The 17,295-nt window shown below is 31.0% G+C and overlaps 1 protein-coding gene across 1 annotated transcript; it reads right to left on the bottom strand.

Moving 5' to 3' along the window:
• Nucleotides 1-3,345: 3,345 nt before the first annotated feature.
• HELRODRAFT_155569 (hypothetical protein) lies at nucleotides 3,346-17,295 on the bottom strand (the record flags this gene model as incomplete). Its single annotated transcript, XM_009010908.1, has 17 exons — nucleotides 3,346-3,478; nucleotides 3,868-3,982; nucleotides 4,171-4,265; nucleotides 4,493-4,554; nucleotides 5,546-5,550; nucleotides 6,418-6,460; nucleotides 7,203-7,286; nucleotides 8,049-8,171; nucleotides 9,117-9,211; nucleotides 10,016-10,099; nucleotides 10,859-10,961; nucleotides 11,137-11,209; nucleotides 11,610-11,675; nucleotides 12,009-12,063; nucleotides 15,721-15,780; nucleotides 15,925-16,019; nucleotides 17,225-17,295. The coding sequence occupies 17 exons, from the start codon at nucleotides 17,293-17,295 to the stop codon at nucleotides 3,346-3,348; spliced, it is 1,362 nt and encodes a 453-aa protein (XP_009009156.1).

The following is a 17,295-nucleotide window of genomic DNA, read 5'->3' as shown; positions in this document are numbered from 1 at the left end:
CATTTCATCAAAATAATTTCATAGTTTACTCACAGCAGTTCAAAAACCCCACTGTTCCTGTTAAAAATACTACTTTTACTAACTTAACACAAATAACGCTTACAACGCCCCCCAGATTCGCCACTGGTTCGCAGCGACCATGTTGCGGAACATTCAGAATTCAGATTCATTGTACGAATTGAAGATTCGTGTTATTGCTTCATAAAGGTTAATGAGAGTACTTGAAAAATATTTTCATAAATAGCACACGAGAAATATTCTCGTGGATAGCATGAAGGTTGTTCATTTTGATGGTGAAACCAAAATGAGCAGATTACTGTTCAAAATTTGAAACAATCGATATTAGAATTTTTGCATAGTATAAAATAATAAGCTTGTTTACCAATTTAGTATCCCTCCCATTTTCTAAAATAAAAATTTTTATAACTATTACAATGAAGACAAAGTTGATTCATAGAAGAAATATTTAAGTTGAAATGGGCTCAACGTCAACATCCAACAACCATAAGACCAATTTTTCAATTAACGGAACAGCATCAAATGAATTATAATTATACACATTGAATTCGTCTATGTATCTACTTGTATAAAATTTTGAAACATTCCAAATATACACATACCAAAATAGATTATAAATCGTAAATAAATATGTAAATACATACATACATATATAAAAAAGATATACAGACCAAATGGAACAAGAAATTATTTAAAAATCTATCACCTCTAAAAACAACAAAAAAAAGAGACAATAACAAATATAGCGTAAAATAAAAAAAGAAGAGACAAACCGAACTTCATTAAATGTTGAACAAAAACATGAGTCAATGTTAAGAAATTTAAATAAGGAGGATATTTATCCGTTAATGTCTGCAAATTCCTTCTTTTTATTATTCTGAAATATATGTTAAGCAGTATGCAACACTGTATAGTCGCATTTGTAGAGATGAAAAATTAAAACTTCAGTCATTATTCATCGACAAAATTCTGTGACAAGCAAGATACTTGCTAGCTTATTTTACGAGTTCTTGAAAATATGTTCGTACCACATTGTACAGACCTCATGACTAGAATAATGAATAATGTTAAACATTTAAAATAAGAGATAATTTAAGCATATTGTAAAAATCAAGAACTTCTGTTGAATGATTATATAAGATTAGTCAATATCAAGTCGACGCCTTTGCAGAATATTAAATATATCATAGGTCAATTTAAGATCATGACATTCCTAATAGCTAAAAGGACTGAATAATTCATTAAATGTCACAAATTCACATATATTCATGCCAGTTTCATAGGAAAGTTTAATCAATGTTTCAATTAAAAGTACTCGGCTATGATGCAGCAGAAATTTTACAATTTCCAATCCTAATAGACATAATGAAAATTTAGTACACGCGATGTTCACACATGTTTAATAAAATATAAATACATATATAACCGATATTTAATATATACATACACAACCGATATATAATATATACATATATAGTATTTAACCTAATAATATCACATACAAATGTATGCCTACACAATCATACATATCAAAAAAGTTGTAATTAAAAAGAAGTTTGGTATGAGAACGGAAGAGACACCACACAACCACGAACTGCATTCTTTACTATTAAACATATTACTCTCATAATTCAAAACGAAGTCTTCCAATTAGAATGTGCTAAAATAAAAGTACTTTAGGTGAATCTGAACTAATCTGATTCCACTGCCACCATCCACCCGTTCACCGCCTTTCCACTTTTCAAAACATTACACAACCTCGTCTAATAGACTAAATCTTAACGACGCATATCGTACACTGGCTACAAATTCATATCAAACGCAGCGCACAAACAAGAAGACACAACCATAACTCACAACAAATGTAATATTAAAATCTCATTACACCTCTACTTAATGTCACAATAAGAATAAACACTGTCTTCGAATTGGTAGTGCATTATGTGCACGCACGCACCACAGACGCACATACATTCAAACACACACACACACATACACACGTAAGCAGCTTGACACTAACTCAACGTTACATACGATGACATGCCTGCGCAGCGCAACTCAAAAACTCAAACACGGATGCTCCATAAATAAATAAACAAATGAATAAACAAACGAATAAATGAATAAACGTACAAACAAACATATGTATACGTAACACACATAAATATTATATATATATATATATATATATATATGTTGGAAGGAGACCATATTTTATACAGTATTGTATGAATTCTACCGAATTGTTGGCATTAATCAATTTAAAGTTTGATACATGCCAAACTTTATTTTGTTTTGCCTCTAACTCCTGGCAAAGATGAACCTTTAAATTGATTAATGCCAAAAAATCGGTAAAGTTCACACAATACTGTATATATGAGCATGCACACACACACACAAGTACATACGCCTCTAAGTAACAGCTATCGACGTAGTATTTATATAATATAATTATATATCAACGTATTATCTCATATATATATATATATATATACATATATATATATATATATAAATATATATATATATATATATATATATATATATATATGTTATGCACAGAGAGAACGGAAGAGAATCTCGAAATAGAAATAATGTTATTTATTTTTTATTAAAAACCATCCAATAATTTAAATCAACAGAGCAAATAGAAAAAAGAACATACAATCACAGTAGTAAAATGAAACCACGATTACTCATCTTTCCACTACTCTCAAAATTTATGTACAATTGCAAACGTTTATTATTATCATCATTATTACTACATTAATTTTGCAGCTGGAAAAGAAAATAAATCATAAACACTACAACTGGTGAAAAAAATCTGCAAAAAGTAAAAGAAAAAATAAAATAAAAAGCATGAAACGTCATAGAAATAATCATTTAACTGACATTTTAGCCGTATAACAATAATGATAATATTAAAAAGCCAAGTCAAAAAGTAAATCTTCCGAAAATTTTCTAAAAATTATTTTAGCTAAATTTGATGATTTAAAATGAAAATAATTGTAGCAAAAATGATTGCAAACAGTTTACTGGGAAATTGTAAAGAAGTTATTCATTTTGCCCATCAGTGTTCCGACAAAAAATTGCATCTTAATTATTTATTGTTACGATGGAAGTAAGTTCAACAATATCATCATCATTAATTCATTATTTAAAATTTACTGCACATATTTATGAATAAATTAAAAATATTAAAAATGTGTTGTCAATGAACATTTGATCGTACACCATCCACCAGGTAAGTGGCCAGATTCAAACCCAAGCTGAAGTTGGAAGGATGAATATTCCCTCACTCATTCGTTCATTCGCTCCATCAATCCATCATTTGTTTGAAAGCTTTTCATTGGAGAGTGAACTGCCAGCTGAGCAATGGTAGTGCACACTGACCCAGCCAGCTGACTGCCTCTGCCAGATGCGGGTCTCCTCCGAGTGCACCGTCAGTGGGGCACCATTCCTGCCGGGTCGCATCCGTCATAATTAATTTAATTATAATATTGATATATTAAATCACTAGAGAGGAAAGTTGCTGGACTGGGAGGAAGGAATAAATGCGCACCACAGAATATTGTCGAATGGATGAGTTTCTGATTGAAATCAATTATGTGCTAGCGCAACAAACGTTATTTTACAATTTGAATGTGTACAAAAAACTGAGCCATCGAAGATGCAGGCAAAAATTCTTTCAATTTCTAATTTTCTATTATATAAAAATAAAGAAAAATCTCGCCGAGAATAACTACTTAAACGTTGTTTGAAGCTATTTATCAAACTGATTGTAAGAAAATCTTAAGCATTTAAAGTAGGAATTGAATAATTGCATTGAAGACGATTAAAAAAATTAACTTGTCGATTAGTTGTGTGAGCCTCTTGTAAGCGATGAAAGCAGCATCTTCAGATAGAAAATACACATGCGGGTTTAAGATATAAGTGTTTGCTGGCTTGTTAATTCTCTGGTCAACTGAAAAATTTATACAAGTGCAAATAATTTCGTCATATCTTTCATTTAACAGCAAATAAAAATGTTTCCAACGTTTTTAACATCAACATAAAATTACAACCACATATAATTGAAACAAATTATTTCAAACACGTCTGACTCAATGAATAACTGAATTATTCAACGAATTAAAATAACAAATGTGCAACCATTATCGAAGTAGAACTTGTGGAATGAGACTCCCTCGATTAGGTTGCCGCTGGATTCTGGCAGAAAGCAAGTCATCTGAGGATCGGCCAACCGACTGGTGGTTTAATTTTAGTTTTATTTCCAGAAATAATAGCATCATTCATACATCCAAACATGACATAACAGTGGTAAGAGTCAAAAGTTCATGAGAAGAGTTCATGTTAATCTCATACTTCATACCTAGGAACACAGTTATTAATATAATTTTTACATCATCACCACTGCCACCACCATCACCAATTCATTACAACTGTACAAGGGGAATGAACAGAAGAAACGAACGTGAAGAGATCGTAATCTCCAGTGATCATGGCTGATGTTATCTTCTCCGTTAATTTGATTATCTCCATCGCACGATCTGCAGTTGGAAATTCAAGAAAGCAATGAATGTTTGAGCAATATTAGCTACTTACGCAGCGGGAGACTTCATCCTTAAGTTAAACTGAATTTGCATTTTTATTTATTTCACTGACATTTTTTAACTGCTTTTTTGACTTGTTTTGCAGTGTGGTGTTTGTCCAAATTTGTTCTGCTTTAATCAGCTGGCGATATGACTGCTATGTAACATCTACACATCTACAATTATTAAAACGTATTGAGTTTTTTTTCCAGCACCATAACGTATTGGCTCTAGTTTTTATTTTGTGTTGTTTCGTACTTTTTGTATCGAGGGGAACGAACAGCATTTTCCTAACTAGAATCCATTGGATTGCTGTTAGCGGGTTTTGTTGCGTGTGTTCTTGCGGATGTGTGTTATAATTTTTTTGGTGCATTTTTATATTTTTTTTCTTTGAATATTGACTTTATGCTTATGCTAAGAAACGAGTTGCCCGGGGGCGAGCTGTCTGCAAACGCAATAGGGCAGGGCTCATAGAGAATGACCCTACAATAATCTACCATAATAAGTACAGTGCTGTAAAAAATAGAGAAACGATTAGAAATGGTTTCATGTCAAATAAAAGTGCAAAAACAACAAATTGTCAAAAAGTTGTAAGTTAAAAGATGTTTAGCTTCTGTTAACTTGAAAAACAAGCAAACGAGGGATCACTGATCAGATGGTTGCCGTGTGAGGTTCTTCAAGATGTACAACTGCACGTACAACAAAGTGACTAATGAGAAGAAAATTATTGAGAACTAGAAGATGAACGGAAAGTTGAAATAAATAAACTGAAAAAGAGATAAATAAATTTCAAAGATAATCCTTTGCTCAACAATATGGGAATTCTATAAACTACCTCATAAACTAATTTTATAAACTGTCAAAACAAACAAATAAGCATTGCAAACCAAATTAAAATATACGAAGACTAAATGAATTGTGGGAGAGGAACGTACTGCTCCTGTCCTGGTTGACATAATTTGTTTCAGTTTTGATGGCAACTGAAGGAGCAGCGCCCTCCTGCTGGGTTTTAACGTCCTGCTGGTTCTCAGCACTCTTGCTCATCGATACAACATCTTTCATTGTCTTTGAGAACCCTGTCGACAAAAATAAAAGCTGCACGGACCAATTTGAAGAAAAAGTGAAAACAAAATACAATGATGAAAATTCGTATACTTCATTTTATTTCACCAACAATCAACAATAAAATAATAAAAAACAAATATTCTGTTCCGGCAGAATGTTATGATTCATTTTACTATAATTTAAACTTGCTGGTCTGTTTTTGAAAAGACTCTCCTAAACTAACATGATCCAACATAAATGGCGAGTACACACATGATGACATAAATCATGATGATGATGATGGTGATGATGATGATGACGATGATGACACGAGTTTGCTTGATGCAACATAAATGAAACATTTAAAATATTGAAGATTTATTGCAAGCCCAACGATGAGAATGAAGAAAAGTTTTACTGAAACGTAATGTTGAAAATTCAACCTTCAGCAGAATCTTTGTCTGTTTTCTTCGCCATAAGACTGCGGTCTTTACAAGATTATTATTATTATTATAATATAGTTTACAAACGATCAAGAATTATATATGGAAATGACAAAACGAGAATCAAAAGTAAAAAATTTACAGGAATTTTCACACAAAATTTGAATGAATAAATTATGAACATCAATTCGAATTCAGATGATTACAACCAAAAGATTTAGCAAGAACACCCAACAGGCAGAATGATCTAAATTATATAAATTCCAAATGCTCGAACAAGTTACAGAAGAGAATGATGATTCAATGAAAACAACACTAACTTGAGAAGTTGCACGTGGCGAGCATGGTTGTTAGTATAGCACCCTGATTTTGATACAAAAGCAAAATTTATAACTTAGTTTAGTACTAGTAGAAAAGAATAAGCCAGTCATGACATTTTGCACATTTAACATCTGTAAGAAAAATTGAAACCTTGTCACTAAGAAAGATTAAAAAGTATTTGTGTCGTTAAACAAAAGATTTGTGGACATAAATGAGAAATGTTAGTATGAACATTAGAAAACTATCTTTGATTAATTATTTTTCCTATACTACTTCTAAATTTTTTAAATTGTTAGAAAATTTAACGTAATTAATTTTAGAATATAAAATAACTGCAACAGATAGAGAAAAATTTTAGTAGGAAATGAAGTGAACATGAGACCAATACAGACGTCATTGGAGACGGATTGTTATGCCAGTGCTCTAACAACTTGTGCCGCATGGTGCTATCGCATCAAGGCGCACCAGCATTTATATCGCCGGGACACTAATAACTTTCATAACAAACGATAGGCGTGTTGCAGCCCCGACGCCATTTCTTATTTCTTCGACACTTTCATTTCACAGTAGTTTGTAACGTAACAGATGATGAATGACATCAATTTTTAAAGGAAATTTTAACGAAACCAGCGGATAAAAAATTTAAAGAAATGTAAATTAATGTGGATGCAATAATAATTAAAATATAATTTTATGTCATCTATGAAATGTTGCAGAAAATAAAAGCGATTGCACAATGTGCAAAAAAAAATTGAAAGCATTAAAAAAATAAAGCAGTACAAACTTTTAATTTCCTTCTGGCATTGAACTTCCTCAGCGAGTCAACAGTCTGCTGTCTATGCACCATGGCCGCCACTCTCTCCCTTTGCTGATATATTCATGAAGAGATTCAGTGTTAACAAACTCGTAAAAATTTTTATCTCTAAAAATGTTCTCAACTATTAAATTTTGTTAACTATTTTTGTTTATTTTTAACAATTTTTGTTATCTATCCATCTATACATAAAAATTTCTGTTTATTTTTATATGAATATGTACGAGGTTCGTTTATTTTTGTATGTATCATGTAAACGTTTTTTATACAATTTGGGTTGTATTTTTGATCAAGACTTATCTTTGCTTGGCCAAGTGTAATACAAAATTGCTAATTGTGCGAGTCAACTTCTTAACTTGGGTCTCGTAGGATCATCCTAAATTCAAGAAAGACGTACCACAGTGGTAGTTCACTGTTTGGTGCACTCAGTTATATATATACATTCACGTCTGGACTGTTTCAATTGTGGTTCGCCTAATAAGACTATAAAAATGCTCCAGTTGATTATAATCCGTGAGTTTCCAGACAAGTGATTGATTATAATCCGTCAGCTTCCAGACAACTTAATTTGGGAAGTGATGATTTAAACCTGTTGTTAAATCTGGTATCTTGATTGATTTTGTAGATGTTTTGTTTAAGACCGGAGTTATTGCGTGGTCTTCATGATTATTCAACAAGCACATAACGTGTAGGTGGTTTCCACAAATACTGCTTCAATCTCAGAAGCGTCTTTGAAATTGTAATTAAAAGGTTTCATATATAAACCTTAATTTAAATAATAATAATAATTTTTATTATTAATAATTATAAACTAACACTAATCCATGGATGTTTGAGGGCCTGAGCAGCTGTGATTCTCTTAGCAGGATTGACTGTCAGCATGCTGTTTATGAGGTTCTTCGCTTCTGCAGTAACTGTGTCCCATTCGGGGGAAGGATACTGAGGAGGTTTTAAAAATATTAGTTACCAAATATGAATCTAGCAGTTTTAAATTTGAGATGCCAATGTTTATTGCGATTATTTAATACTATATATATATATATATATATATATATATATATATAATATACGTCCTACCTCGGGAAACCGGGTCTCTGGACGCAAAACGAAGATTGATTGATATATATATATATATATATATATATATATATAATAAATTAAATACATTTAATGTACATCAGAAGTTCAAATGAATGATCAAAATAAAACATCATCATTATAGGCTACTGAGCACACCAAATTGAAGCAGTTAGTGAGTTAACAATTGCCAACAGCAGTGGCCTAACATTCACCTAAAACATGCTACTCTCCGGGAAGCCTACTCTTCCTTTTCCAAAACAAACCATCTTATTTTCAGCCTGTGTAAACAAGCACGACGTTTTCAAAGAAAATTCGCACGCACAACACCATAAATAAACTCGTATATATAAAAACATACACACATACACACACACACACACACACACACACACACAGACAGACAAACGCAGTCTTATAATGATATTTTATTAGCTCCAGCTTTTGGTGCGTTAACGTTTGGTCATTGATTCAATGTAATTAAGATAGTACCATCAATAGGTGGACTTAGAATGACAAAGAAAATGATAAACAAACTGTCTACGCTTCAATTAATTTTGTTTTTTAGGCAATACATTTATTAACTATTATGAAAAAATAAGCACACACATATTTATATTTACACGTTTATATAAACATTTAGAACATTTTAAGACATTTATGATTAGAAATGTTTTCAATCACAAAATTCGAAAAAAAAAACAAATTCAATTGAAATAATTTAACTTAGAATTTTCATCAAAAAACCGAACTAAACTAATAACTAAAACAGTTAAATTAGCAACACTAGATGAGCAAAAAACTGACATCAAATGCTCCAGCTTTAATCTGAGCGTAGAGCCGGTGCTGGTCCTCGTCCCAAAATGGAGGATAGCCCACCAGCAAGATGTACAGAATCACTCCTTAACAAATATTCGTGACAATACTTCAATTGTTAAACAATGAAAAGTGGATATCTTTAATCACAAGTGAGATTCCTACAAAACAGAGAGTCATGTCATTAATAATTGGAAATTAAGGAGTATCAATATAAAATTTGTTGCATTTGTGGTTTCTGCTAGTACATAATAAAAAGAAGTTACAATAATCTATGTGATTAATAAGCAAATGATCGTCGAGGTGAGGAGTAATTGTTGAATATGAAAAAGATAAGAATGACGAAAACTTAGTGACTTGTTGAAAGTTATATGAGTGGAATTAGTTATAAATTTTATACAAATTGGAGCAAATTAGTTGATTTTTTGCCTCTTGTACACACTGGACCAGAACGTCTTTTGCAAAGAAATGTAAGAGTAACTATATTTAGCAACATGATCTATTCTATTCTGAAATGCTATTAACTAATTTCACCAGAATAAAACTTTCCTATCAAAAACTTTTCAATTTTGAACTGTGTATCCGTTCTATTATTTCCAATTTTTTTTATTTCATTTTCCATTATATATTGATATGATTCTCATTTCAAACAAGCTTTTATAAATGCCAGTGGTCACATGACTGCATGTCATTTTCTTCCAACTGCCACATCCATTTACTCTAAAGCCTTTTAAAGGATAATTTTTCTACTTATCTGTCTTTTCAGCTGCTTCCCCCATTGGCTAACAAACACATATAATTAAGTCAGCTGGGGAGAAACAAGACAAACATTGGAAATGGAAATAATGGAACCGTCAATGAATAAGTGCAGCAATGAAAAAAATTAATACCGCATGCCCAAACATCCACTGTTTTGCCATAAGGTTCTTTACGAAGCACCTCTGGTGATAAATATCCTGGTGTACCAGCAAATCCTGAAAAAAACATCAAATAAAATTTAGAAAAATTATGAAATCAACACAAAAGTTTATGAAACATATCCACACTATAAACAATTACTCGGTCATTTTTTACTTATATAATAGAAAAAGCACATTTTATACTAATTAACTAATATTTGATTATTTACCAATATCATTTCCAGTTAAATGTTAAAACAACTTTAAGAGAAGATTAAAAAAAAATCACAAGTTATAAAAGGACACTTAGGGTCACAGAATCCCACATAAATGAAATATTGAAGTTTATTTCTAAATGTCTTTGTACGACGATTTGTTGATATACAGGATAGATCAGCTCCATTGGTGCCTAATGATTGTATCAAGGAAAGTAGTGAAAATAAATAAGCAAGGAATAATGACTCTGGCTTTCTAGCCACGTAGGATGTGAAGCTCGTGAGCAAATACCAGTGCCTATGTAAGTCCTGTGTTATAAATGTACACATCTGCTTCATATGCTCTGAATGTGTGAATGTACAGAAGATCAATGTTGACACAAAAGTTTTACTGCAAACAAGTAAGCGATGAAATGTGTTTAAAGACTATTGGTTATGTGGGAACTGCAAACCGAAGACACACCAATGCCTTTCCAGTGATAGCAAAAAATGTTCAAGCATTGTATCAAAATTTTTAAAACGCAACAGCCATCAAGCAATATTTGTGCAATATTCGTGTAACTTTTTGTCAGCATAATACACTGAAAGCTAAAGGTTTATAGAATTCAAACCAACTGACCAAACCATGACTGTTGGTCGCCTTGAACCTCGATGGCAAGCCCAAAATCTGCTAACTTGACTGCTGCTCCATTCATTTTGCTCGCTAGCAGTAAGTTTTCTGGCTGGCAGTGTTAGCATTGATCGGTTATTTAAAAATCAAATTTAATTAAGGTTAAAAATTTAAATCAAAATTTTAAATTAATTTCATATAATTAAAATAAAAAAAATAAAAACTGTTTAAAGTAATAATGAGAACCAATGAAGAAAATATTATTATCATCAAAGACGCCTACATACTTTAAGATCTCTGTGAACAATATTCATTTGATGGCAGTAATCAACACTCTCAAGAATTTGTTGCATACAGTTACTGTTGGGAGAAAAAAAACAGTCTGAAACTTACTATTCGTTATTTTCTAAACAAAACCTTCAATAAAGAAACAAATGAAGCAAATGGGCAACTAAATGCTTCTATTTATTTATTTGAAATAATAGTATCCAAAATCAAATGACTAGCTAGCAAGTAGCTTTTTGAGCAAACACGACAACTTCCTGATTAATAACCGTTTGTTTTAAGCATTCAAACTGCACATCACCAGATGAATGAATTTTAACTTAAAAATATCACATTCTGAGATTGAAATCCACCTTCCCACATGCCATTAAAGAAAGTCAGTCAAACAAGGACTCGTCACATAAAGTCAAGTTAGCCATAGAATCAAAATTAAAACAATTAATCGAACGTAGAAAATTTGAGAAGATAAACTCACCTTGCATCTGATTCGCTGTAAAATTCTCTGGCAACAATATCTTCAAACAACTCACCCCCAGTAACTCTGATGAGGTTCAGTGAAATAATCCCGTTTTTTATAACTTATTATTATTATTATGTTTATTGACTAGTTCAATTGATTCTACATAAAATTTTCTGGCCTAAGCAGCGTCCAAATAAGAAATGAATGTCAAAGAAATAAGCCCCTAAGTGTTCATTGTACCAAAAAACAAGTTGAATAAGTTAGATAACAAATCATGAGCAAAAATCAAAGTGAGGTATTGCAATGGAAAAAACACGAAAAATATATCTGAAATATATAAATTGCCAAATGTAGACAACTAATCTACCGCCTATTGAAACGCCATTGCAATTTCAATATTTAAAAAAAACTAACAGATCAAATATTAGATAATGAAAGCCTTCATCTTGTATACTGTCGTGTAGACGTACTGGAAATTTTAAAAAAATTTTAATTGAAATGCATATAAAAATATTTTAGAAAGACTTAACACTGATTAAAAAAAATAATTAAACATCAAAAATTAAAAAATTGAGTGAAAATGATGAGATCAAAGTGAAGTAACGTAAAGACCTCCTAATCATGATGTTAATGCTTATCTGAAATACTTGGAACAATTGCTTGAAATAAGTTGTTGGTGTTAATTGGTGATCTGAACATCAATCTACTTGAAACAGATTCTAATGTTGCAACATCAAGTTCAACTTCAAGTTGCAACATCATTTAATGCTTATGATAAAAGTGCCAACTACGTCCTACCTCGGGAAACTGGGTCACTGGACGCTAAACGAAGATTGATTGATTGATTGAAAAGTGCCAACTAGAATATGCTTATATTTTTGTCATTCAGACTCGCGAACTCTATTTTTGTAGTTATCAAATCAAATCAAATATTGTATTTATATAGCGCCAATTATAATTGCTTCTCATCAGCGCTCTCCTCGTATGAAGCATGTTGAAAGCAAAGCCATCATCGGTTGAGATCACAAGGAGTTACCAAATAGGTATGTCTTTAGACGTCTTCTAAACTCAGTTAATGATAACTCGGACATACGTAGTTCGATAGGTAGGCTGTTCCAAAAAATAAGCCCAGCAACTGCAAAATCTCTATCTGCTGTTTTCAGATTCCGATCTCTAACATACAGCGTGTTTGAATCTGCAGACCTTAGACGCCCATGTGATGGCATAGATGAAACTCGAATACACTTATCTTCTAAATATTTCAGAGCCAGACCATTCAAACTTTTAAATACCATTACACCCAACCTGAACATGATTCTTTGTTTAACACGCAGCCAATGCAACTCCTTTAGAATTGGTGATGCATGATCAAATTTTAATTTGCGATATATCATTCTAGCAGCCTGATTCTGAACCATCTGAAGTTTAGACAACAGTTTATCAGCTATACCATATAGAAGACTGTTACAATAATCCAATCTAGAGTTGACGAAAGCATGTACTAATAAAGTCATTGTATCTCTATCTACCGATTTTGTGACTTGACGTAATTGACCTAGTTGGAACATACATTTTTTAACCAATAGACTGACTTGTGGACCCATTGTCATACGGGAGTCCATCACAATTCCCAAATTGGTAACCGTTTTACTGAAACTTATATCAGTCATGCTGATGTTAATCGATGAAGGTTCAACCGCTGACGTTTGTTGCCATGTACCAGCCAACATGAACTGAGTCTTAGCCTGATTCAACTTTGGCCTACTTTGACCCAGCCACGAGCCGACATCAGATATAGTTTTTGTCAGTTTCTCTAATACGGTAGGCATCTCATCTGGAACACATGAAACGCATATCTGCATGTCATCTGCGTACCCGTGACAATAATAACCATCTTTATTCATTAAATCCAATATCTCTGCAACGTACAAATAAAAAAGAATCGGTCCAAGAACAGATCCTTGAGGCACCCCTGACGTAAGTTTCATTGGTTCCGAGAGACCACCTGAGTAAGAAATCTGCTGAGTCCGACCAGTGAGAAATGATTCGAACCACGTTAACGCAATCTTATTTAAACCATAACAATATTTCAGTCTATCCAGCAGGATTTTATGATTCACAGTATCGAACGCCGAACTCATGTCCAGGAATGCCAACAAAGTTACTTTTTGTACATTAACTGCTGAATAAACATGAGGGAATATATCCGATAGAGCTGTTTCGGTCGAATGAAACCTTCTGTATCCAGATTGATGCAAAGGCCAAATACCATTTTTATTTATATGATTATTTAAAACTAACTCAACGGAACGTTCTATAATTTTAGAAACGAAAGACAAATTTAACACCGGCCTATAGTTTATCAGATCTGATTTATCTAATCCTGTCTTCTTTAGAATTGGCGTGACAATTGCATGCTTGCAAACCTGTGGCATTACACCCTCCGTTAAGTAAACAATAAAACAGTCAGCATATTCTTTGAATACATGCGTCGGTATTGGGTCTAGTGAGCATGACTTCGTAGGTGACGAATTAACAACTTTAGATATCTGTTCTTCGGTCAACACTGGAAACGATTCGAGTGGAAACATAATATTAGTATTAGTAGAAATAACTGGAAAATTAAAACATTCAGTTGACTTTTCGGTCACTTTCAACATCAACTTTCAATATATATATGTTATATATGTATATATATATGTTTACAATATTCTATAAATTCTACCGAATGTTTGGCGTTAATATGTTTGTAACGCCAAACATTCGGTAGAATTTATATACAAACATATCAACGCCAAACATTCGGTAGAATTTATAGAATATTGTAAAAATTATGGTCTATTACCAACATATATGTATGTGTATATATAAGCGTGTGTATATATAGATGTATGTGTTTGATGGAAGATTAAGTGTTCGTATGATTGCTTTCGGTTATTCAGACTCATGAACTCTATCTTATAGTAATATATATATATATATATATATATAATATTATATATATATATTATTATTATTCATTGCATTTATATATATATACACTAATTAATATATACACATTAATTTATTCCGAATTCATTCTGAATTCGAAAAAACGAACTACAAACATATTAACGCCAAACATTCTGTTGAATTTATAGAATATTGTAAAAATATATATACATGCATCTTTATCTTGATTACTGAAAATCAAGTTCAGCACAACAAAGTCTTTAATATTTTTACTATGAATTGTTGAATTTAATGTTGTATTTTTTCAATCAATAAACATCTAACGTGAATCAATTTTTGCTACTTTGCCAACGAAACAAAACTTGAATTATCTTTAAATTATTGCTGGCAAATAAACATTTTGATCTTATTCTGAAATAAATTAAAATTAATTTGAGAGTGTTATCAACATTTGCTCAAATATTACATAAAATAACAAAAGTAATTTATGCATGCATCATCAATTCTCATGAAATTCAAAAAGCTTTTTAAATTTTGCTGTACTTAATTAAATGTATAATATATCTTCAGTTCATAACAACATAAATATATTAGTATTAAATTATCATTAATCTTTGAAAAAATGTATCAGTGTTAGCAAGTCTCATGTCATGTTTAGTATTATGAACAATGGAATAATTGTTAACAAGCTGAATAATATATAAATGGACTATTTCTACTTCATCATTCCATTTTTATAATTATTTATTTAATTTCAAAACGTTCAAAAAAATGTTTTCCAAAATTAACCTGGCAAAAAAAATCACTTTGAAGTTGGCAAATTTATGAGAAAACTGTTTAAAATTCAAAATGAAAAAAGGCTTCTTCAAGTTTGAAAAAATTTGAAGAAATGGTGGTAAGAGGATAGTTGAAATAAAAATGTCAACAATATCAACCTTCATAAAAACATTTCATGCCAACTAAATGTTACCTTTTAAGTAATGAAAAGACATGGTGATTTTAGTAACTATAGTAGTTGATGTAAAATTACACCATACAAATAGTTTTTGCATAATCAGGTAAAATGAAAAAAATGGGAACCAGTGTTGGCATTAGGTGACTGTAGCAAAATGTTTGTGAATAAATTTATTAGACTCTTAAAACTATTTACAATTCAAACGCAATAGAAAATTACCAATATTCGGATGTTTCAACAGTCTGCAAATTCTGGCCTCTCTTTCAAGTTTCTGGTGATCTAAAACATTTAAATTAATGTAACTGAAAAAAGGAAGTTGTGTAAATGAATTGTATAAAATCAACAAAAAAGTTTGAAAACCATTGTGGTAAAGAATAAACAATTTTAAAAAAAACGACATTACAGAAAAGGACATAAAAAAACCTCTAGCTGATAATTTCTTAGTATTGATGATTTTTGCAGCAAATTCATATCCTGTTTTCTTCTGAGTGCATCGTCGAACAATGGAAAAAGCTCCCCTTCATAAAATTAATTTTATATGAATAAATAAATATATAAATTATATAAATAATAATACCTTTAATTGTTAAGTCAAACCCAAAAAATAAATCAAATGAAAAAAATGATCAGATCAAAGAGGATTTTAAGAAATCTTCAGACAGACCACTAGTAGAAAAAAGTTGGTTTAATCATAGGTATTGTTTGTTGCTCAGCTCATAAAATAACACATTAAACGAACTTATAAGAATATCTTTTTTAAATTCTTTAGTTATCATTTGACATTTATAAGCTAATAAAACAAATTTGAATAATTATCAAAAATTCAAAAACTCAGTTTTTTCTGTCAATCTAAGATTGTAAATTTCAAGATTTCTAACAACACTTCATTTACATAAAGCTAAGATTAAAGTAACCCAATTAATGCTCAAGAAAATTTTTTCAGTGTGAATATTAAAACTTTTAGTTGTATCAGTAAGCTGTAAGCAGCTTATGAATATTATTAAACCGTAACTCTAACGCTTTACCGCTTTACAAACTAGGCATGTGTGTGATGCTAAAACTATATATCCAACATAACATCATGTTAAGAGTTAAGTAGATACATATCAGAAAAAAATTATAACTAAACTTTACTTTCCTGACTATATCTTGTCTATTAATAAACACACTTAAATTGGGTTTAATAAAGATTAGATTAGGTATAAACATAAATATATATATATATTACGTGTAATTTATGTATAATAATAATCATAATGAATTATACATATGTTATAATAGCAAATATACATACAACTATAGAACACACCCACAGATTACATTACACAAACTTTGTGCACAATGTATACAAATGTAATTATGAATTAATTAAACCCAATCATAACCCAATCATTAAACCCAGGCTTATGTTTTTTTTGTTACAAATCTTTATAAAATAAAATAATAAAAAAAACAGTGTTGTCATTACAAAGTTATACTGTATTGAAACTGTCAAAAATTAGTTTTTTTTAACTGAAATAAAATTGCTTTGTAATTTTGTATGTGTTTTGTCAGAAGTTTGGGTTTGGTTTTTGGCGAATTAGTAAATTATGTTTTTGTTATTTTGATTTTGAAGGTATGAAATATGAATCCGTTTCAAAGTGTTCCGATTATACAACTGACAGCTGAAATAGTACGCTTTAACTTACAATCACAAAAACTTTAAGACAAATTTAGCACAAACTTTCCTAATTCTTCTTTCAATTCGTAGAGATCAGTTATTTTAGCAGCTGTGCACTGACTGTTGTTCGCCAT

The sequence above is a fragment of the Helobdella robusta genome (assembly GCF_000326865.2).
Source record: "Helobdella robusta unplaced genomic scaffold HELROscaffold_1, whole genome shotgun sequence".
Classification (NCBI taxonomy): domain Eukaryota; kingdom Metazoa; phylum Annelida; class Clitellata; order Rhynchobdellida; family Glossiphoniidae; genus Helobdella; species Helobdella robusta.
The sequence above is the reverse complement of the archived record's forward strand: the minus strand, read 5'-3'. Positions and strand labels throughout refer to the sequence as shown.